At 45.1% G+C, this 22,551-nt stretch overlaps 1 protein-coding gene across 1 annotated transcript in view; it reads left to right on the plus strand.

Annotated features, from left to right (window-relative positions):
• Positions 1-1,339: 1,339 nt before the first annotated feature.
• The window catches only part of L3MBTL1 (L3MBTL histone methyl-lysine binding protein 1), a 31,377-nt gene continuing 10,165 nt past the window's right edge, over positions 1,340-22,551 (plus strand). Inside the window, exons 1-11 of the mRNA XM_035123728.2 lie at positions 1,340-1,498; positions 3,578-3,801; positions 4,548-4,695; positions 5,958-6,102; positions 7,321-7,447; positions 8,056-8,143; positions 9,924-10,015; positions 16,924-17,028; positions 18,760-18,895; positions 19,813-19,913; positions 20,730-20,881. Coding sequence (XP_034979619.2) covers positions 1,363-1,498; positions 3,578-3,801; positions 4,548-4,695; positions 5,958-6,102; positions 7,321-7,447; positions 8,056-8,143; positions 9,924-10,015; positions 16,924-17,028; positions 18,760-18,895; positions 19,813-19,913; positions 20,730-20,881 — 1,454 coding nt within the window. The 5' untranslated portion in view covers positions 1,340-1,362. The remainder of the gene's footprint in view (positions 1,499-3,577; positions 3,802-4,547; positions 4,696-5,957; positions 6,103-7,320; positions 7,448-8,055; positions 8,144-9,923; positions 10,016-16,923; positions 17,029-18,759; positions 18,896-19,812; positions 19,914-20,729; positions 20,882-22,551) is intronic.

Consider the following 22,551-nt stretch of genomic DNA (forward strand, 5'->3'; position numbering starts at 1 on the left):
TGGTGCTGGAATGTCACCGTCAGGTGAAGTGGTAAGGAGAAGAAACTGTATAAAACAGGTGTGGTGCCATCCTGTGGCCTTGTCTCAGAAGTAAAGGTGCCCTGAATTGGGTCTCCAGGAAGGTGCTCCAAAACCAGACTGGTTCGTATTGGGAGAAGGTGGTCCTTCAAATATGTGCATTCCTATACATGTCTACTCAGGTGCAAGTTCCATGGATTTCAGTAAGAGATTTGAGGGTGTGTAACAGGAATGGAGAACATTTTAGCCCCCAAGGGCCACATAGAGAAGCGGGTGACTGATTGGGCTGCAGTCCTGTTTACCACAGGATTGGGAGACTGCCATCCTATGTGCTGTGTTGAAGCCTGTGCAGGTACACAAACTGCACACACCCACACCTGCAAAATACCCCCCACCCCCGCTGCTGAATGTTGCTGCCCTCCCTGCACTGGGCCAGTGTGATTTATAAGGGAAGGACAGTGCATGAGGGATGAACCTCCATTGAGGACTAAAAAGCTGTTCATCCCTGTACCTAGGAGTAAAGCTCAGCTCACTTACTCATATCAGTGGAACTAACTTCCAAGTAGACATGTGTAGGATTGCATAGTTGAGGTGCAATCCTGTACACACTGAGAGCAAGCACTGTTGAACACAACATCATTTGTTTTGCAGTAAACATGCAACGGCTCATGGCATTTCGGCCTCGGAGATAAAAACAACAACACTTCCATGCCTAGAAATGAACTGGCAGCAAATTAAGCTCTGTTAGCACTGATCAGACATGTTCGTTTCTAGCTGTACCAGGTAGCAGGCAGATGAAGTTTCTGAACAGTCTTCAAAGGCAGCGCTACGCAAAATGCATTCCAGTAATGTAATCTGTATGTTAGTAGATGGAAGGGTTTTCCCAGGAAGATTGCAGCTGGCGCACTGGACAAGATGACTGAAGGCACTTTCTGCAACCGAGGTCTTTGTTTTGTGCATCCATTCACTGAGCCAGATCTAATAGCATCTCCAAGTTGTGGACCTGATCCTTTAGGAAAGTACAGCCCTATCCAGAACAGGACAAATACCTAATTCTTGGTCATAGTTATCCTTGGCGCAGGAGTTTATTTATTTATAAAAGTATTTGCATATTGCTATGTCATAAAAAAACAACAAAACAGTTTACAAGAATAAAACCATAAAAAGGTTAAAAACAGACATTGATTAACCATTATATCTGTCCCCCTAAAGAAAAATAATGGTTATACATCTTAAGTTCAGTCTCTGTTGCTGTGATTCACGTATACTTCCTCCCAAATGCTAAATGGGATCTCTTCTTCCTGCTTGTGTTCCAGTTCTGTTCTGTGTGGCTTAGGCAAGGTGATGGATGGACGAGCAGAGATGGAAGTGATAAGAAGCACAAAAGGCAACGCGACAGGGGAAGTCAGTGTCCATTTGGTTGCCAATGAGAATACTGTGCAAAATGCCCACCTACCAGCAACCGCCTTCATCATACCAGGTAGGTACTTGGAACCTGAAGCATCTCGCTGTCTTTTCAGAGTCTCCTGCTGCCATTGCTTCCATTCTTTCTGGTCCAAGAGGCAACAACTTATGCTTATGGCCCAAAAGTCAAGGCTAGTTTCCCACCCGCTCTGTACGTCGGGTTCTCTGTGTTTGGTCGTTCAGTTTGCAGTTGAATGTATTTTGAGGGTACATTATGCAAAGCTGGCCTGGGTGCAGTGTGGTGAACGAGGACCCACCCCCACCCACAACCCCCTGCCAAGTACTCAGGTATACCTCTGAAGCTTGTGAGCAAAGTAGAGGGCGGCAGGCAGCCAGCTAACACATCCCACCTACAGTGGTACCTTGGTCCTCAAGCGCCTTGGTTCGCAAATGCCTTGGTTCTCAAACGCCAAAAACCTGGAAGTAAGTGTTCCGGTTTTTGAACGTTTTTTTTTCCAGAACCCGAACGTCTGATGCAGCTGTCGGCTATTGTTTCAGGGGGCTCTGCAACAATCAGAAGCTGCACCTTGGTTTTCAAACATTTCGGAAGTCAAATGGACTTCCGGAATGGATTAAGTTTGGTGCTTTTGTTTTTGCTATTTGTTTTGCCTTTTTGTTTTTGAAGCTTTTTTGGTTAATTAGTTTTGGTGACTGTGTGGAACCCAGTTCAGCTACTGATTGATTGTGTGACTGCGGAAATGGATAAAAGCCCCCCATCCAAACAATGGCTATCATCAGTGCAGGTAAGAAAAAATAATAATTTTAATGTTAATCATCTACAATACTGTCTTATTTATTTTCTAATACAATACAATGATTATTGCTTTCGTTTTATGGATCAGTGGTCTCTATAGATAGTAAAATTCATGTTAAATTGCTGTTTTAGGGGTTGTTTTTAAAAGTCTGGAATGGATTGATTTGTTTTGCATTACTTTCTATGGGAAAGTTCACCTTGGTTTTGGGACACTTTGGTTTTGGAACGGACTTCCGGAACGGATTAAGTTTGAGAACCAAGGTACCACTATACGCATGGATTTCCATTTGTGCAACATGATTTCCACCCCTCTCTCCTCCAGCCATGCACACCCTGCACTGTCAAATCTGCGGAGGGTTGGGGGAAACCCCAGAACAAATATAGGGCAGGAGCAGTGGGAAGTCTCATTATGCAAGCAGAAATCCTTGTGCTGATGAGTAGCATTACTCTGTGCTACTGTGGATACAGCCCATTCATTTAAAACTTGGATCAGGTATGAGAGCAGATAAAGTTGCAGAAACACCTAATGGTACAGATAAGTGCTGTAAGAAAAGCAACGAGAACCAAGATATAATGATCTAACTTGCAGTAGACATGTGCCTTTAGGACTTGAATTTGTTCCGCATCTATTGATCACAGCATTTTTGGGGTAGGAAAGGAAGAAGCAACGTTTCCTTCATGCATCCAGACTGTAACATGTTGAGACTAAGGAGAGCAATTTAAACTTGTAGGCTTAACTATCAAGTTTGTTGTTGTTGTTTTTTGCCGTTTGCTGTTCTCACCAAATAATGGTAACGTGCGACTATGCAAAGTGGGTGGGAAGCCTTGGCAAGCTACATAGACTCATAGGATGGTACAGTTGGAAGGGACCCCAAGGGCAATCTCATCCAACCTCTTGCAATGCAGGAATCTTTTGCCCGATGTGGGTCTCAAACCCATGCCCCTGAGATTAAGAGTCTCATTCTCTACTAACTGAGCTATCTCTCTGGAAGTCATTAATCTTACATCACCTACACGTATAGCAGGGATGAGAACTCTGCAGCCCCCAGATGTTGCTGCTGGACTACGACTCCCTTCATCCCTGACCCAGCTGACTGGAGTTGGACTCCAGCAACATCTGGAGGGCCACAGGTCCCCCCCCACCTCTGCCTTATAGTAAAGGATTTGGGCATATCCTCCCTACCCATGTTCTCTTCCAGCCCTCTCCTCTGCCCAGACTGTAATGCTGTGTTCCTCCTTTGTGTCGAAATCTTCTGTCTGTCTCTGCTGTGGGAGGTGTTTTGCATGTGCATGCGCCAGGAGATGATGGTGACACACTGCTTTCCTTCCCCTCTTCACAAGCAAACACAACCACTGTAAACCTTCCAACAAGCACCTTAGAAATCCAGCGATTCCCTCGGGAACCCCAGAAAAGCGTGGGGTCCGAGAGGCAAAGAGAGGGCATGGGAAGCGAGCCTATCACAGCGACAGTCATCCCCCAGATCAGCGGAGTTCAGACCTGCAACACCATCCGGGTTCTGGAATGGAAAGATGGGGTGGCCACTCTCCCTGGAAGCAACCTGAGGGTAAGCGGGGGGAAGTCTCTTTGCTGTTCCTAAATTCCTTTCTCCTCAGCTTTCTAAGGGAGCATTGGGTTTATTTATTGCTTCGTTTCAAATTCATAAATCGCTTTAGAAGCAAACATTGCTCAAGCAGTGCACAATAAAATAAAGGGGGAAAAATAAGAGAAGAAGCTACAAACTCTTTAAAAACAATAAAAGTATTGTACAGTTTATCATTCCATAAAATGATTGGGTCACACTTCCAGGAATGACTTCTTGAACAAAAATATCTTCAATAGATGCAGAAATAGTAAGGCACTGGGTGCTTGTCTAATTTTAGTTGGTAACTGATTCCAGAGGGATGGAGTTGCAACACTGAAAGCAGTAATGGTAGCACCAGAAGATTCTTAAAGTTACACAAAGGGTTATGGATAGTGGAAGGCTAGGTCCTTGCATTCTGAGCTTCTTCTTTTTGCTGGAATGTGGCACTTTAAACTTAGCCTTTGGAATCTTCATCGACAGCACGAAACTCACTGCTTGCTCTTGAGCTATTTTTCCAGTCTACCCTACCTTGCAGGATTGCTGTGAGGACGAAACTGAATGGTCCCACGTTCATTTCCCCTAATCTCCTTGCGGCAAAGGCAGGATACAGGTGTATGGATGATACCGCCTTGATTTCATTCCAGCACAATACAGCCATTGTGCCTAGATTTCTCTTGTTGTTTTTTCCCCTCCCGTAACTTGTTACCTTCCCTCTCTTATTGATGTAGTTTCGGATAAATGAATATGGGACGCTGAAAGTGGTCAGTGCTGACAAGCTTTTGCCAACAGAGCCCCTAAAGGAGTGCCACTCAGAAAGAGATGGAGAGGATGAGGCAGCAGCGCCTCCCAGCAAGGATAATCCCACCGTGACTCAAGGTGAGGATTGCTCTTCAGCGAGGGTTCAAAACTTTGCATGGAATTACGCTTGTGGAAGCCGCTGCTAGGCCATGGTGATAATGAGAATGCTGAGGTGATATTGCTACCTCTTAATGCTTCTCTGGCTTCACACGTGTGGAGAAATGTATGATTTAAATGTATAATTACAGGTTCTTTTCTGTTGGAAGGCCGCATTCACACCACACATTTAAAGCACTATGATACCACTTTAAACCGGCATGTCTTCCTCCAAGGAATCCTGGGAAATGTCCTTTGTTAAGGATGCAGGGAATTGTTAGCAGACCCCTATTCCCTTCACAGAGTTACTTTTCCCAGAGTTCCTTGTGAAGAGAGATTTGTTGTTATACTACTCTGGTTGTTGTAGTTCTATAAGGGGAATGGGGGGGGGTCTTTCAATAACTCTTAGCAAGCAAACTACAGCTCCCAGAATTCTTTGGGGGAAGCCATGATGGTTTAAAGTGCTTTAAAGGTATGGTGTGAATTTGGGCTAACTCTGTTGTTTGAGACCACTGGGTGTCTGTGTGAAAACACACAATCGGTGTGTCATTGATTGATTGATTTTAAAACATTTCTAAATTGCTTAATGCTTAAAATCTCTCAGCAGGGCACAAACACTAAGCCAGCAACATAAAAACTGAGGTGAAAGGAGCCAATCTTATGGGGGAAACCTGGACAAATATATATGCCTTCACATGATGTCTGAAATAAAAATGTGGCAGATCATGCATGGCGGAGGGAAAGGCAGGGGCAATGCGAAAAAATTGGACTGACTGCCCTGTGACTCCAATATAGTACAAATCCAATGCATAAGAAATAAAACAAGCAATAAAAAATTAACTATAAATCATACATGTAGCACAGTAGGCCTACATTACAGTAGCTGCAAGAGGCAGAAAAATCATTCAGTTGTTCACCCCTAGCAATTTTCAGGTGGTCCATGTGGGGGTGAAAAACTTTGGGAGCCACTAATCTATGGGATCTTAGTCCTGAGTTATTCAGGTTACCTGAGTTTATTTTCTATCTAGTCCCTGAGTGCTTTGTTACAAGGCAAAATTTTGAGCTTGTGTGTCACTGTGCAGACAACCTAAATCTGGTTCTTAGCATTGTGCTTCTGAAAAGAGTGCTCAGACAAACACTTTTGCCACGCCAGAATGTGGGCCGGCCGGCCTGCCTGCTGCTGTTGAGTTCGCTTGTGACCAATGTAGCCCATTTGAGTTTTTGCTTCCCTTTTGGTTTCCTAGACTTGGATGTCGCAGAGGCTCCCAAGCTGCCAACTGTGGACAGCCTGTGCCATTGCAGCACCTGCGGCCGAAGAAACGTTTCAGGGTCAGCCCAGGAAGGAAGAGGGTTTTGCAGTGAGAACTGTCACCGGCAATTCAAAGAAAGGTAAAGAGAGAGAGAGAGAGAGTATTCCTAATTCTTCTGATTTGGAGAGAGAAGAAATGGAGAGAAAGAAATGCTGCTGTGTATCTGCCAGGACTGGAAGCTCTCTTTCCTTTGGGTGGCTTATATTAAACCTTCTTCTGTGCTGAAATGTGCTCCCCTGCCCCAGTTTCTCAAGAAGAAGAGACGTCCATTTTTATTGCCTCAGTCACAAGAAACTTTAGAATTCAGGGGGGTTTCCATTAAACATTTCTCCAGCACTCTGCCACCTCCATGACTGCCTGCACTTCCACATCAGAAAAAAAGCCCCATGGGACAAGTTACCTCTAAATGGCCTCGGTCCAGTATACCTGAAGGAGCGTCTCCATCCCCATCGTTCTGCCCGGACACTGAGGTCCAGTACCGAGGGCCTTCTGGCGGTTCCCTCGTTGTGAGAAGCCAAGTTGCAGGGAACCAGGTAGAGGGCCTTCTCGGTGGTGGCGCCCGCCCTGTGGAACGCCCTCCCATCAGATGTCAAAGAGAAAAACAGCTACCAGATTTTTAGAAGACATCTGTTTAGGGAGGCTTTTAATGTTTAATAGATTATTTTATTTCATTTTTCTGTTGGATGCCGCCCAGAGTGGCTGGGGAAACCCAGCCAGCCAGATGGGCGGAGTATAAATATTATTATTATTATTATTATTATTATTATTATTATTATTATTATGCCTTCCCCCTGGCTTTTAACTGAAGTGTTGGCATCTGAGAAGGTGGGCAGAGCGCAGACTGCTGGTGACGTGATTTGTAGGATGAAAGAGAGGCAACACATTTGGGAGGGTTTTAAGAGCAACATTTATAGCATTTGTGTCTCACCATGCTTCCAGGGAGTCCAGAGTGACTTACATGAAGGGTGTCACATTTTATCCTTAAAACAGGCCAGTGAGGTAGGCCGGAGCATCAGCTGACATACCATCGGCTTCCCTGTCAGCTCCATAGCTGTGCAGGGACTTGAACCTCTTGTCATCTTAGCTCAACACAATATTATCTGGTTGGTACAAATAGGACTTGCTTCCCTAAGAAGTCGATCCCCTCCAAAGTGAGGCTGTGCCTCCTCTGTTCAGTTTCTACAGCGATCACAATATTGTTGCAGGAGCCGATTCAAGGCCAAGCGGTTCCCATTGCTTGGAAAACATGGTTGGCGGTAGAAGTCCTGAGTCTGCAAAGGTTTGCTTTGCTTTGTAGGTCTGTCATCGTGGAGAATTCTGCTGGCAGCACCAACTCCACTGAAATCCTCAAGCCAGTGAAGAAGCGGAAAAGGAAAGATTACCAAAGCCCCTCCGAGGAGGAAGAGGAAGAATCAGAGCAAATGGTATGGCTGGGTGTTCTTCCATATATGTGTAAGAGTCCCAAAGCAACATTTTCTTTTCATATATACGATTCCTCATTTCATTGACCTGACGGACTTGTTTCTAACAGATTTTTTAAAAAATACTTTGACTGTCAAAACTTGTGTGAGGGATTTAAATGTATGTGCACTGTTAAAGTGGGTTAGAGCTCTCTCCTGTCCTAGTGCAACAAATCTACTCTTGAAAACAACGATAGCTGATTTTTTTTGCAGTTTGGAAAGTGATGGGGAAATGGACGGAAAAGTGTGGGGAGAATGAATGCTGAATAGAAGGCATATAAATGCCCCACAAGCAAGCCAGGAGGAATGCTCAATAAAGACCAGACATAGGCTAAGCTCTGCATAAGCGCAGTGCAAGCAAATCAGGATGAATGGTCAATAAACAAGGTGTCTAGAGGAGCCCACAGATAGCATAAAAACAATGCAGAATTTCGGTATTGTATCATCATGGGAAAACTGATCTTACAGCAACTGCCCTAGGACTTCCTGGCACTAGGATAAATAGGGGAGTCTGAAGTTAGCAGTAAATTAATTCAGAGTAGGAAGGTTTGATTTTTGTTTGTATGATGTAGGAAGTGAAGCAAGAGGAGACAAATGGCTCTGGAGGAGAACTTCCTGCTGGCAGCATAGGGCATGAAGAATGGAACACAAGCCAGCCTGGTAAGCTCATGGTATAGAGCTCTTGCTCAAGCCATTCAGATTTTCTGTTTACTAAGATGATTCCTTGCATAAATAAAGTGTGGCACTCCTTATCTACTCCTGCTCTCTGGAAGGTGGGGGCTAAACTGTATTGGGGTGGAGTGGGTTTGGTTTAAAAGTTCCTGTTAGGCTAGTCAATCCAGAGTTCTTCTAGAGTCTTACGATCCAGTGGTGCATTTCAGAACTCTGCAGAGATTACAAAACACACAGAAGCACCTGAAACCATAAAATAGACATTTTTAGAAGTACCGGTAGTCATTGCTATTTCCTACATTTATATCTAACAGTTAAACCATTCAGGCAAGTGCATGCATCTGTCTGCACAACTTGGATTTTTCGCTTCATATAATATTTTTGTATGGCAGTCCCTGCCGTTAGCTAACAATTGGAGGGGGAAGGCATTTTAGCTAGAAAGTATTAGTAGTTTGGGTGCAGAGGAGAGATGGTGGTGATGCTGTTGGAGGCTATTGTAAGTCAATGTAAAAGAGCAAAAATGAAATGCTAAAGTCTATTACATTTAAAGTTATTTAATTGATTGAATGGTTTCAATAAAGCAACAGTGTAATGCAATTACACTGTTAGTACTGAGTCTCATAAGTCATCCCTTTGCATTGATTGACCAGCGCACTGGGAGGCAGGAAGAGGTTTACTTCATACTGTGCAAGTGGGGAACCTGCGTGCTTTTGCCGATGCTTCAGAAGAGAGAGGACCAAAGTCCTAATTAAAGCAATGAAAATTAAACATTCTAGGAGGGGTCCACCCATCTGCCCTCTGTCTGCAGCCTTGGGGAAAAGAGGAAGCTCAATATAGGAAGTGCTTTTCTTATATTATATACTGCATCAGAAATGCAATCCACTCATGATTATAAAGGGTTGGCCAACATCCCATTAACTGTTGTCACATGATGGAGTAACATTATGCATAATGTGGAGGAAAACTAGATAGAAGTCTCCTCCCCCCCCTCCAATCTCTCCTAATGCTAGAATCCTGGTGTCATCCAGTGAAGATGGATGCTGGGATATTTAGGGCAGAGAAAAGGAAGGGTTTTCTTTAATTACACACAGTGCATGGTTAAATTATGCACTAAGTTAATATTTGATGTTTTATTATGTTTCTGTATATGCTGGAAGCTGCCCAGAGTGGCTGGAGCACGTGGGGTACAAATAATAAAATTTTGATTATTATTAATTATGAAATTTGCTACCACAAGATGTAGTGATGGTCACCAAGCTGGACAGCTTTAAAAGAGGACTAGACAAATTCATGAAGGTTAAGGCTATCAATGGCCACTTGTATGCCTCTGAATAACAGCTACTGTGTTGGTAAACATGTTGTGGGGGAGAACATTACAATTCACCTCCCCTGCTTATGGGCTTCCTATGGTAAGAACAGGATGCTAGACTAGATGGGCCTTTGGTCTAATCCAGCAGCTGTTTTTCTTATATTCCCAGTGTCTGTGGCCAGCAAGAGGGCAACTGCTGAATCAAAGTCAGAACGCCATGCTTTTGGGTAACATACATCACTTGTCCTGCCCTCAATTACTGTGTCTTCAAAAGGCGGAAGTAGTTGAGGGTCATAATTGGCAGTATGTGTGGCGGGGGGGGGGGCAACACCAAGAGAGGACAGGACAGGGGGAACTCATTTTCCTGTTTTCTGAACCTTGCCCCCAAAATGTCTAAATGCCAATGAAGCTATTATTGCTTTGACCATATAAATTTGGTCTGTGTCTTGCTGTTCTCAGTTTCCAGCGAGGAGAAGACAGAAGGCTGGACCTGGGCATCTTACCTTGAAGAACAGAAAGCCATTGCTGCCCCTCTAAATCTGTTCCAGGAAGTGAGTTAACAGTGTCCCTGTTTCTGTCATCTGTGGGGGTACCTAATCCCAGCAAATTCTAGGAACTGTAGTTCCATGAGAGGGATCTCTGTCAAAGAATTCTTAACACCATCTACTGACCACAGTTTGCAGGACCCTTTGTGAGAATCTGTAACAGTTCGATATAAAAATTGGGTAAATTAGGAATGTAAATATGGCCAAGTATGAGGAAGCCTCTTATTCCGTTAGGAGTCAGTCTCTGTCTTCTGCTGCCTTCCACCGGTGTGTCATTGTTTCCAGCTCAACAATTTAATCATGGATTCTGCTTTATTTTCCTTAAAAGTCTAATCATGCTTTTATGTGATTCTTCTCACTTCCATTTATTTTCAGGGTTTTTTTTGTTGGTTTTGTTTTGCTTTTCTGTCAGCGGAAAATCACATGGAAGAGTAATTCTAAAAAGGTGTTGAGGGAATAAAATGAATCTACAGTGTATTCTTTTGAAAGTATTATGTGTTTTTTAAGTGATCCATAGTAGTTTAACGTATCCATTGGAAGCGCTCTGTTTGAGATTAACTTGACTTGACTGTGTAGGCATTATTTTCGGATTAGTGAGGAGGCTGCATCACTTACTCCCCATTTTCATACACATTTCCCCCATCCTGCTGGGTGTTCTAGATAAACCAGTTTCCCACATTTTCAGCACACTTCATACTAAGCCTGAGAGAATCTGATTCCTCTTCCCAGATGGAGAACAAAAACTGTGTGTATGGCTGTTGCAGGAGTCTATTGACTAGTACCTGTGACATCACTCAAGGCATACACCTCTCTGGAGCTGCTTTGCACGTGTTTTAATAAAGGCTGTGTTCATATGTAAAGCATGGAGCATTAGGCAATTAGTGTGTGCCTGGTTTGGGTCTTCTTATTCCTGCAGGTGGAAAACTAACTATGATCCTTGACTTAGTGCTGTGTCCAAACCCAGGGTTCATTCTTTGTTTCACTCCGACAAACCATGATTGGCAAGCCAATTCTTTATTATGGATATTGTTAGGTTAGAGCCGATAACTAATGAGGCTCAGCTGTCGGACTTGGCTGATAGCCCGGAACTGGAAGGGAGGCTTGCTTTGATAAAGGAACTGGCTGGGAGGGGTGAGCAAATAGCAGAAACAACTCAAACCTCAGAAGAGAGTTTGTCCGAGTCTAGTCCTAGTTCTTTAAAGTTACAGGAACGTAGGAGGGGAGGGTTACAGGATAAGAGGAAATGGCAATTACAGAGAGAGAGGCAGAGGGCGTTGTTCGAGCGTAGGAATAAAAGGAGGTGGACTCACGCTAGAGAGCTAGATGAGTCATCATCTGATTAACTAGTGGTCTTGAGCAGGAAGTTGCAGTCTTTCTTGTGGTTACTTGCCTTTGTTTTGTCTATTTGGAATAAAACTCACTATTTACACACAGACTGTGTGCTAGCCATTGCTGTTGCTTACAGCATGACTCATCAAACTTGCTGCTGAAGGGGAAGCATGTGGATTTAAGCAAGAATGGAAGAAAAGGGGAAGCAGCAACCGGCTGGGGATTTATCAGTCGGCGCAACAGCAATGGAGATGAAGTTAGAAGATAATACTGAAGCTCTCTGGGCAGAGAACCAAGAGTTGAAGGCAAGATTAGCACGGCTGGAAGGAGTGACCTCAGAACAAGCAAGACAACTCTCTGACTTATCTGGCAGGCAAGTGGCAAAGAATTTTGTTCCCCTTCCCCCACGTTTTAGTGGGAGCGGTGCAGAGTATGATTCATTTCGGGCTTCCTGCTTGTATTATTTAAGGCTTAAGGGAGAAGAATACAGAGATGATGATGCCAGAGTGGCCCTGGTGGTGGGGCTTTTGGAAGGGAAGGCGCGGCAGTGTATTGCCCCTTACCTAATGTCTAATGACCGAGTGCTCACCAACTTATCAGCCTTCTTGAAGCTTCTGGATAGCATGTTCAGGAATCCTGCACAAGAAGCAGAGTGGGAACAGGAGTTCTTGAGCCTTAAGCAAGGAAAGGGAACTGTAGCACAGTTCTGGTCCTCTTTTGTGAGACTTGCTAGACAACTAGGCTGGGAAGGAAAGGCCTTGGTTGGATTGTTTAAGGCGGGACTCAGTGAAGAGATTCGGGTGGAGTTGGCAAAAAATCCTGGGTTGAAGACCTTGGAAGAGGTGGCACAAGTCGCCTTGCAACTAGACCTGAGGTTCCAATCGCTGGACAGGTTGCGTAGGGGCCAAGGAAGGTCAGAGAGCCGCAGGACATTTGTGCCCTTAGAGCTGCCGGATTCACGAAGGGTGGAGGAAGAAGCACCCATGCAACGTAGTTCTATCAGAAGGGGTACAACACCTAGTATTACACACGCTGAGAGAGAGAAGGTGGAGAGATCGGTTGTGCCTTATCTGCGGCTCCCCCAATCACATGGCTCGTCAGTGTACTGTAGGAAGAAACCGAGGTGCGCTGTCTGGCACAAATGTAACAACACCTGGAGAGGGCATAGTGGAGCAGTCGGGAAACGAGATGACCCAGCCCGTTCTGGAGGCCTCGGGTTGGGGGAAAAGAGACCCAAAGGGCTTCCACCTGGACCGATCTTACCAGTAATTACAGCATTCGCAATGCTACGACTCCCAGATGGAAGGGGCGAGCGTGTGGAAGTTCTTATTGATTCTGGAGCCTCGACTGATTTTATAGACATGGACTTGGTGAGCAGGTTGGGAATAGAGACACAGTCATTGGAAGAACCTTTAGAAGTTAGAACAATTGATGGTAGAGTGTTGCTGTCTGGCTGTGTGTCAGAGGCCACAATGCCAATTGGTCTAGAACTGCCGGGACACCGAGAGGTCATTGCATTCCATATCACCAGGTTGAACTCCTACCCCGTGGTTTTGGGGATGAGTTGGCTATCCCGTCATGATCCGATGATCTCCTGGGGCCAGAGATCGATGACCTTTTCGTCAGTGTATTGCCGACTACATTGTTTGGGAATCAGGGCGGAGAAGAATGGTGAGGCCAATGGTACGCCAGACTGTGGTCCGCTCACTGGGGAAGAGAGACAAATACCCCCACAGTATAAGTCTTTTAGAGACGTATTCTGCGAGAAGGAGGCAGATCGGTTACCACCGCATCGCCAGTACGATTGCAAAATAGATCTGGTGCCAGGGGCTGAGATACCCGCCAGGCGTATCTACGCTATGTCAGAAGTGGAGTTGGCAGAACTGAGGGAGTTCCTGCGAAAAAATTTGGAACGGGGTTTCATACGGCCTACCAAGACTCCGGGAGGAGCTCCAATTTTCTTTGTGGATAAGAAGAACACTTCTGAGAAAAGACTTGTAGTTGATTACAGGAAGATCAACCAGCGCATGATTCCCAGTCGTTACCCGTTGCCACGAATTGGGGATTTGCTGGAAAGATTACGGTCGGCTAAAATTTTTACAAAACTGGACTTGAGGGGGGCATATAATTTGATACGAGTAAGAGAGGGAGATGAATGGAAGACGGCCTTTAACACCAGGTACGGCACATTTGAATATCTTGTCATGCCGTTTGGACTACAGTCGGGCACGGCCACCTTTCAGGCATTTATTAATTACGTGTTGTCCGACTTGTTGGATCGTTCGGTCCTTGCTTATTTAGATGACCTATTAATCTACTCGGAGAGTCTGGAAGAACACGTACAACATGTGAAGGAAGTGTTAGAGCGTCTAAGAGAACATCGATTGTACGCTAAGTTGGAGAAATGCCACTTTCACGTAACAGAAGTGGAGTTCTTAGGCTATAGAATCACCCCAGAGGGGGTGCACATGGATCCAGCAAAGGTTCAGGCAGTAGTGTCATGGCAAAGACCCAAGACTCGAAAAGATGTACAAAGATTCTTGGGGTTTGCCAATTACTATCGGAAGTTTATACCAAGGTACTCAGGCCTTACAGCACCGATAACAGATTGTTTGAAAGGCAAAAAGGCGTTTAAATGGACTGAGGAAGCCCAAAGGGCGTTTGAGAGACTTAAGAACTTGTTTGTGGAGGAAAGATACTTGGCTCATCCAGACCCGTACAAGCCGATGGTCGTGGAAACCGATGCTTCGGACAAAGCCATTGGGGCGGTGCTTCTCCAGGAAGATGACAAAGGGGAACTGAGACCATGTGCCTTTCACTCAAGGAAATTAAACTCGTCAGAACAAAATTATACTATATGGGAGAGAGAGTTGTTGGCAATAAAGGATGCTCTACAAACTTGGCGGCATTTCTTGGAAGGGGCGCAGCATCAGGTGGAGGTACGCACTGATCATAAAAACCTAGAGTACTGGCAGACGGCTCGTCAATTGAACCAACGACAGATTAGGTGGGCGCAATTCTTTGCCAGGTTCAATTTCCGGATTAAGTATGTGTCTAGTGCTCAGAACCAGCGGGCGGACGCATTGTCCCGAAAACCGGAGTATTCCGAAATAGAGACCGGGTTAGAACGGAGATTGATCCTGAGCCCCGAACAACTGCAGCTAGCAACAATGACGGCATTAGAACGGTCAGACTTTCTCCAACAAACGCAGAAGGATGGGTTCGCTCAAGAGAAGAGGAAGGCAATACGTAAGGGGGAAGTCCAAGGGAAGGAGTTTACTGAGAGAGGAGGGCTGCTGTACAAGGGGGAAGCTCTCTATGTGCCAGAGGGAGAGCTTCGTGCGAGGGTGCTGAGACAATGCCATGACAGTCCAACAGCAGGACATTTTGGGCAGTGGAAGACGGAACGTCTGGTATCAAGGGATTTTTGGTGGCCACGGATGCAGGAGGAGGTCAAGGAGTATGTCCGGGCATGTGAAGTGTGCCAACGGTCCAAAAGACCTCGCGAAACACCAGCCGGGCTACTTCAACCACTGCCCACACCACAAGCACCGTGGGAAGGCATTGCTATGGACCTTATCACTGATTTGCCCGAGTCGCAGAAACAGACAGTGGTTTGGGTGGTAGTAGATCTGTTCTCCAAGATGGCACACTTTGTTCCTTGCAAGAAATTACCGTCGGCACAGGAGACCGCGCAACTCTTCATAGAACATGTGTTCAAATTGCATGGATTGCCGCAGAAGATTGTGTCTGATAGGGGAACGCAGTTTACCTCCCAGTTTTGGAGGAGACTGATGCAATTGCTGAAGGTGGAGGTGTGCCTTTCATCGGCTCGGCATCCTCAGACAAACGGAGAGGCCGAACGGACGAACGCGACGTTGCAACAGTACCTACGTTGTTACGTGAATTATCAACAGGATGACTGGGTTGGGAAACTAGCGTTGGCTGAGTTTGCTTATAATAATGCTGTGCATGCTTCTACACAGCAGACGCCATTTTTTGCCTGCCATGGGCGACATCCACGGGTGTTTCCAGGTCAGGGAGATGGACTGGCAGTGCCTGCAGCTGAACAGTTCGCAGAAGAAATGGAAGCGTTGCACAGTATTCTGCGAGAACAGCTAGAAAAAGCGAAGGCTCTGTATAAGGCAGAAGCTGATAAACACCGGCAAGTGGGCAAGGAGATAAGGGTAGGGGACCAAGTTTGGCTATCCACTAAAGATTGGCCGAGCAAGGGACGTTGTAAGAAGTTACTGCCGCAACGGGTAGGGCCATTCGAAGTGTTGGAACAAATAAATCCTGTTTCATATAAGTTACGTTTACCGACTTCAATGAAGATGTATCCGGTGTTCCATCGGTCACTCTTATCGCCAGTAACGCCAAGACACCGGTATCAGAAGAGGAAGGAGCCACCACCTTTGCCCATCTGGGTGGAGGGTGAACCGGAATATGAAGTGGTTCAGCTATTGGACTCTCGTAGAAGGGGCAGGGGGGTACAGTATTTGGTGGCTTGGAAAGGGTACGGACCAGAGGAGAACTCATGGGTGAATGCGAGTGATATACATGCATCTAGGCTGCAGAGAGAGTTTCACCATAGGTACCCTAATAAACCCAAACCCCGGGGTTGGGTAGAGGAGCAGGCAGAACAGGCAGACTGGGAAGCTGAAGTGAATGGTGGGTTTGAAGAGGAGGAAGAAGTAGAAGAGTCGCAACCGGGTTGCAGTTATTGGGGAAGTGAAGAGGGAGAATGGTGGGAGGTATCTCATAACGCCCCAAGTAAGGAAGTGCGGAGGCGGGAGGAAGGAGAGGAGGCCCCTAGAGGGGGGGATGATGTTAGGTTAGAGCCGATAACTAATGAGGCTCAGCTGTCGGACTTGGCTGATAGCCCGGAACTGGAAGGGAGGCTTGCTTTGATAAAGGAACTGGCTGGGAGGGGTGAGCAAATAGCAGAAACAACTCAAACCTCAGAAGAGAGTTTGTCCGAGTCTGGTCCTAGTTCTTTAAAGTTACAGGAACGTAGGAGGGGAGGGTTACAGGATAAGAGGAAATGGCAATTACAGAGAGAGAGGCAGAGGGCGTTGTTCGAGCGTAGGAATAAAAGGAGGTGGACTCACGCTAGAGAGCTAGATGAGTCATCATCTGATTAACTAGTGGTCTTGAGCAGGAAGTTGCAGTCTTTCTTGTGGTTACTTGCCTTTGTTTTGTCTATTTGGAATAAAACTCACTATTTACACACAGACTGTGTGCTAGCCATTGCTGTTGCTTACAGATATGTCAGTTTTGGTTTCTCTCGGTTCCTAATTTTTTCAATCTTAAGTTCCGTTCTCCACATGTACTCATCAGTTTGCAGGTTGTCGTTGTTTTTAAGTTCTCATGAAAACCAACAGAATTTTAATGATAAGTTCTCCTAATATACACATTTTTGTATGCTATTTTCCCTCAATACACACACATATTTATTTATTTATGCAAATCATTTCCCCCCTAATATAAGGCAGAATTCCATTGGGTGAGTGGTGTAAGAGACAAGCAGCCCAGCAATGGCAATAAAACATTTTTCACCTTTTCCTGTGGTTTGTTCCTTTTAGCACCAGTTGACCCCCCAGCACAAGAATGGTTTCAAGGTGGGGATGAAACTGGAGGGGATCGATCCTCAGCACCCTTCTATGTACTTCATTCTGACTGTGGCCGAGGTGAGATGGGTCTGTCCATTTGCGTTCTCTTGCATCTGAACTGCTGAAGGCCACGATAGGTTGCATCTAAAGTAGCATTGAGTAATGCATCCCACCGGCGCATGGATTTCCACTTGTGTAATGGGACTTCCCTCCCGTCTCAGTCCCCTGCATACGCCCTAAATTTGTTCTAGGAGGACCTGCATATTGGGGGAGGGCGCAGGGGCCAGGGGGCATTGCGCATGCTGAAATCCTTGTGCTGACAGGACATGTTAGTAGGATACCACCCATTGCCTCCCTCTGGGTTTCTTTCTGGCTATTCTAAATACAACTAGAGCACACCACCATCAGATCTCTTTTATGACTGTTTGCTGGAGTACAGGGCTTAAATAAGTCACAGATCTCCCTGAAATGGAGTCATCAGATCCTTGCAAAGGGTCTTGTAGAATTTCACTTCATGGAGCACTCCAAGGCTCTGGGTTCAAGCCAAACTTGCAGAACAATCAAGAACCCCAAAGTGCTATACTGTAGGGGGTTAGGTTGAGGCAGAGGTGCCTTATGTCAAATTCGGCTGGGCTGGATTGGGATATGCTGGTTGGGGCTTTGGCCACTGTGGATCTCCATCCCAAAAGCACCTACCACAGGTAAGCAGAAGCTACTGCCAGTGGTATTCTGGCCGATGGTGTTTGGAATATATCCTTGAAACAGGCTCAAGCTGGGCTAGCCAAGGATCCACTGCATTCTGAGCTGGTCCAGCTACCAGAAGGTTGATGCAACAGGTCTGACCCTGACCTCTGCTGCACTTGCCTGGAGCTGGCATAGCAAAAATACTGGAGTTTAATTCCCACCTGCCAACTGTAGCTGGCAGGGCTCTGAATGTGACAATAGCTCTTCTGCTCTGTTTTTTATTTTGACATATCTATTTTTATTGATACTAATACAAAAGTTCATGCCCAATACAAAGTATCTTTGTATAATACACCAGAATAAAAAAAATGCTTTTAAAATCTAATCTAAAAAAAGAAGAAGAAAAGGACAGGAACAAAAAGAAGGAAAAGGGGAAAAGAAAAGAAAAGAGAGAGAAAATAAAATGGAAAATAAAATAAAATATTTTTTCAATCTTCAAATTCAGATATTACAAGTTCATTTTCTCTTTTACTCAAAAACACCATGAAAAGTTTCCAATATTTAATAAATGTCAGTAATGATTTGTCTCTAATTAAACATGTTAACCTTGCCATCTTGGCTAAGTGCAATAATGTTATCAGCCATTCCATCATACTGTAGTAGGTAGGGCTGTATCTTTCTATCTTTGTGCATATAACAATCTTGCTGCTGTAATCATATATTGGGATGCTCTTCTCTGTTCAGCCCCATTGCTGCCTGCCAGGGGTTAGACTAGACCCACTGAACTTTGGATCCATCTTTGTGTTTGCAGAACCCATTTCATTAGACATTGTTAATTTGAGATAGAAAGCAGATATGACCCAGTTAGAAATCAAATGTAAATGCTCACACTATTGTAGATTTTACGCTTAGACTGCAGACTGGGAAATGTATGAACTATGATGTAAGCATCATTTGCCTGTGCCAGATTCCTACCTCTCCAGAGGTAGAAAAATAACTGGTTGCTGGACCCCACATGCCAGAATTTTGATGCCCCAGCCCAGTAAGAGATCCAGTAAGAATTGCAGAATGAAAATCCATTCACCGAGGTGGCATGCCCCTTTCTGTTGCTTTTCCTGCATGCAGGTGTGTGGATACAGGATGCGCCTTCATTTTGATGGCTACTCTGAATGCCATGATTTCTGGCTGAATGCTGACTCCCCCAACATCCATCCTGCTGGCTGGTTTGAAAAAACAGGACACAAACTCCAGCCCCCAAAAGGTGAGTGAATTAGGGCAGTGCATCTGCAGGCACAGTTTTCAAGGAGAGCTTCCATCCTTGCTGCAGGAGAAATCTTAGCATCTCCCCACGTGTGGAGATAGCCAAGCAAGAGAATGCAGTGGCTGCTGGCATGTGGGAACCTGAATCACAGCCCTATTTGCATAACTGAATTGTGTAAATTGCACCATAGGTAAATTGGATTGAGAGAGGGGCCTCAGTAGCTTTCAAGGTCTGGGTGGGGAAAACGTGGCTTTCCAGATGCTGTGGTGGTTGCTCTTTCTATCCAGCCTTTTTCCCTGATAGGGACTCAAGGTGGCTTAAAACTAAAATAGGAACAGCTGGAAACATGGGGGGGGGGACCCAGTTAAACATTAATGGTGCTGGCTGGGACTGGTGGGGATTAGAGTCCATTAATGAGTGTGGGACCACAAGTTCCCCATCACTGTCTTAGGAAACATTCACGTTGTGCATCTAAAGCACCATGGTAGCACTTGAAACAGGCATTTCTCCCCCTAAAATATTCTGGGAACTATAGTTTGTTAAGGGTGCTGTTTCCCTTACAGAGCTACAATTCACAGAATGAAAAGGGATTGATTGCTAAACCGCTCTGGGAATTGTAGCTCTGGGAGGTGACATGGAGTATCCCAACAAACCTTGGCACCCTCAATAAACTACAACTCCCTTATTTTTTGGGGGGGGGAATCATGACTGCTTAAAGTGGTATCACAGTGCTTTAAATGTATGGTGTGAATGTGGCCTTAAAGTATCTCATTATGAGGGCTTTTCAATGCCATCCCAAAAGGAAACTGACATTTGAGGAAGCTGAGAAGCACCACCTCTGTTCACTTGTTTCCGTAGGTCAAAGAGGGAGGTGTGGCCACCCACTGAAATGCTTCTTTCCCCCTCTTTTATTTTAGGGTGTCTAGGTTATAAGGAAGAAGATTTCAACTGGGCCAACTATCTGAGGATAACCAAAGCTCAGGCTGCTCCAAAGCACCTCTTTTTCACTCCAGACAGTGTGAGTAGCTGACCCGTTTGCCTACAAGCTAGCCCCATTCTCTGTGCTCTGGAAATGGTGGCAAGAGAAATAATTCTGCATACAACGACACACAAAAGGAACTAGCCTGCACCATTAGCGTGGCCCTAGGATTGGACAGGTTCAGAGGAGTAAGTTTAGTATGGATGCACATGCAGGACCCCACCAGACTGTCAGTATTTCAGCATACTGGAAATTAAGGTTTCTGCAGTTAAAGTGGATTAAGGCCCCATTGCAGCAATTCCCCCCCCCCTTTAAAACAGCAACACTTGGAAAGTGACAGGGATATGCCTTGAAAAGTGTGGAATGCAGGAATGAGTAACAGGAAGACGTGTCAACACTCCTCAAGCAGATCAGGATGAATGCAGGATGAATGCTGATCGTCATATAAACGGCTCGCAAACAAATCAGATCAAATGCTCAATAAACACTAGATATCATCTAATCTCCACAAAAGTTGTGTGTAAGGAAACCAGAAGAACTGTTCAGTAAACAGGTTATCTGGAGGAGCCCATAGTAAAAAAATAAGGCTGTCAACAGAATAAAGAATTGAATTGGATTAATACTGTGGCCTTCCGCAGATTGATTACTTGATGGAATTTAAATAAATTGCCAATACTGCATTATAGCTGTTTGTTGTTTTTCTAGCTGATGCCCTGAGGGAAGTGTGAGATAGATGCACAGTCAGCTCCACTCACATGTTTGTGCGATTCACACATCACTGCTACACCTCAGGATTGTAGCACATGGGTGTATGTATGAAAAGGGCCCGGTTTTTTCTTTCTTCTGTTTCCTCAGAACACTGCTCCTACAGGGTTCCAAGTGGGTATGAAGCTTGAAGCGGTGGACCGCATGAATCCTTCTTTGATATGCGTTGCCACAGTGACAGATGTGGTGGACAATCGCTTTTTGGTGCACTTTGACAACTGGGATGACACATATGACTACTGGTAGGTGAGAGAGGAGTAGAAAAGAACAGCTTTATTTGGACTGGTGTTGCCCACTGAGATTGCTCAGAAAGAGGAGTCTTAGGCTGAGAAAAGCCTTTTGAAATTTCGAAGGACGTTAACATGAAATTGTCATGAGAGTTACGGTTGCACATCTCTCAGTGAGCCATGCTCTCTGTCTACTGTCTTGGAGCATCATTTTGTATTTTACTTGAATCTTGGTTGTAACAGTTCAGAAATGGAACCAAGTTTATTAGTATTATTATTTACAAAGATTAGTCACATTTTCCCCTGACTCGGCTGTTACATGGTAACTTGTACAATGGTAATGTTTGCAGGTCTTTTTCTTTTTGTACTTACTCAATTTGTGTGCCACTTCCCCTGTCCCAAACGTTATTGATCCTGTGTTAGGGCATTTGAGATTTCCGTGAATAATGTAGTTAGTTGATTAAGGAGAGGGGGAGCCATTAAAGATGGTTTGGAAGCATCTGATGAACTCTTTAAAAAGAGGTGGTCTAATGTAGCCCTAGCACTGACCTGGGTTGTGGGGCAGAGACATGGAGCTACCCCTCTGCCCCCAGCTTTACTGTAGATTTGGTGGTTAGAGGTGAGGTCAGGGTGGCATGGGTGTGCCTGCAAAGCCCAAACCTCACTGCCACCCTGCCTGAGCCCAATCCAGGTAAGTGTAGTAACACCAGTAGGGAGCGGGTGGCGCTGTGGTCTAAACAACTGAGCGTCTTGGGCTTGCTAGTCAGAAGGTCTGCGGTTTGAATCCACCTGGCAGGATGAGCTCCCTTTGCTCTCTCCCAGCTTCTGCTGACCTAGCAGTTGAAAAGCATATCAGTGCAAGTAGATAAATAGGTACCGGTACTGCTGCGACGGGAAGGTAAACGGCTTTTCTGTGCACTCTGGCGCTCGTCACGGTGTCCTGTTGCGCCAGAAGCTGGCCACATGACCCAGAAAGCTGTCTGTGGACAAACGCCGGCTCCCTTGGACTGAAGTGAGATGAGCGCTGCACCCCATAGTCGCCTTTGACTGGACTTAACCATCCAGGGGTCCTTTACCTAGTGACACCGGTTTTGGGAGGGCAGATCTGTGATTCCACCCCGTCACACAGCCAATGACTAGAAAGTATAATAAAAATATATATATTAAAGGTTATAAATAGTATAAATCAACATCAGCAAATAAACCTCCTATAACATAAAACCTCTTTACTTGTTTTGTTCCAGGTGGTGAGGGAGTGGGCTTTTTAAAAGTTCCACTTTTGTGTCAATATTTTGGGCCTCTTTTTCAACAGCTGCCCTCTTTCCAAATATATTGCCTTGCTAGCAAGTGTGTGTTGTGCTCATGCTACATAACTAATCTTATTTGCATTTTTGGATGGATGGATGGATCTGTCATTCTCGGCTTTCTCGCTTTCTCCTTTCCCCCCATCTTAAGTTCATTTCTCTGTATTTCTGTATCAATTTGCAATTTTTTTTAAAAAAGACCTAATGAAAATTCTCTGCCATTTTAGTGAGATTTTTCTGAATCGACTCTTTCCTGTATTTTGCCTAACACATGTAATAGTGCAAAGCAATTTCCCCAGTATAATGTGTTTTTGTATCTCATTGTCACCAATATAGGCATTTATATGCACACTTTACCCTAGCGGATGCATTTTTGTACAC

This window comes from Zootoca vivipara, chromosome 7 (genome assembly GCF_963506605.1).
Source record: "Zootoca vivipara chromosome 7, rZooViv1.1, whole genome shotgun sequence".
NCBI classification, from domain to species: Eukaryota; Metazoa; Chordata; class Lepidosauria; order Squamata; family Lacertidae; genus Zootoca; species Zootoca vivipara.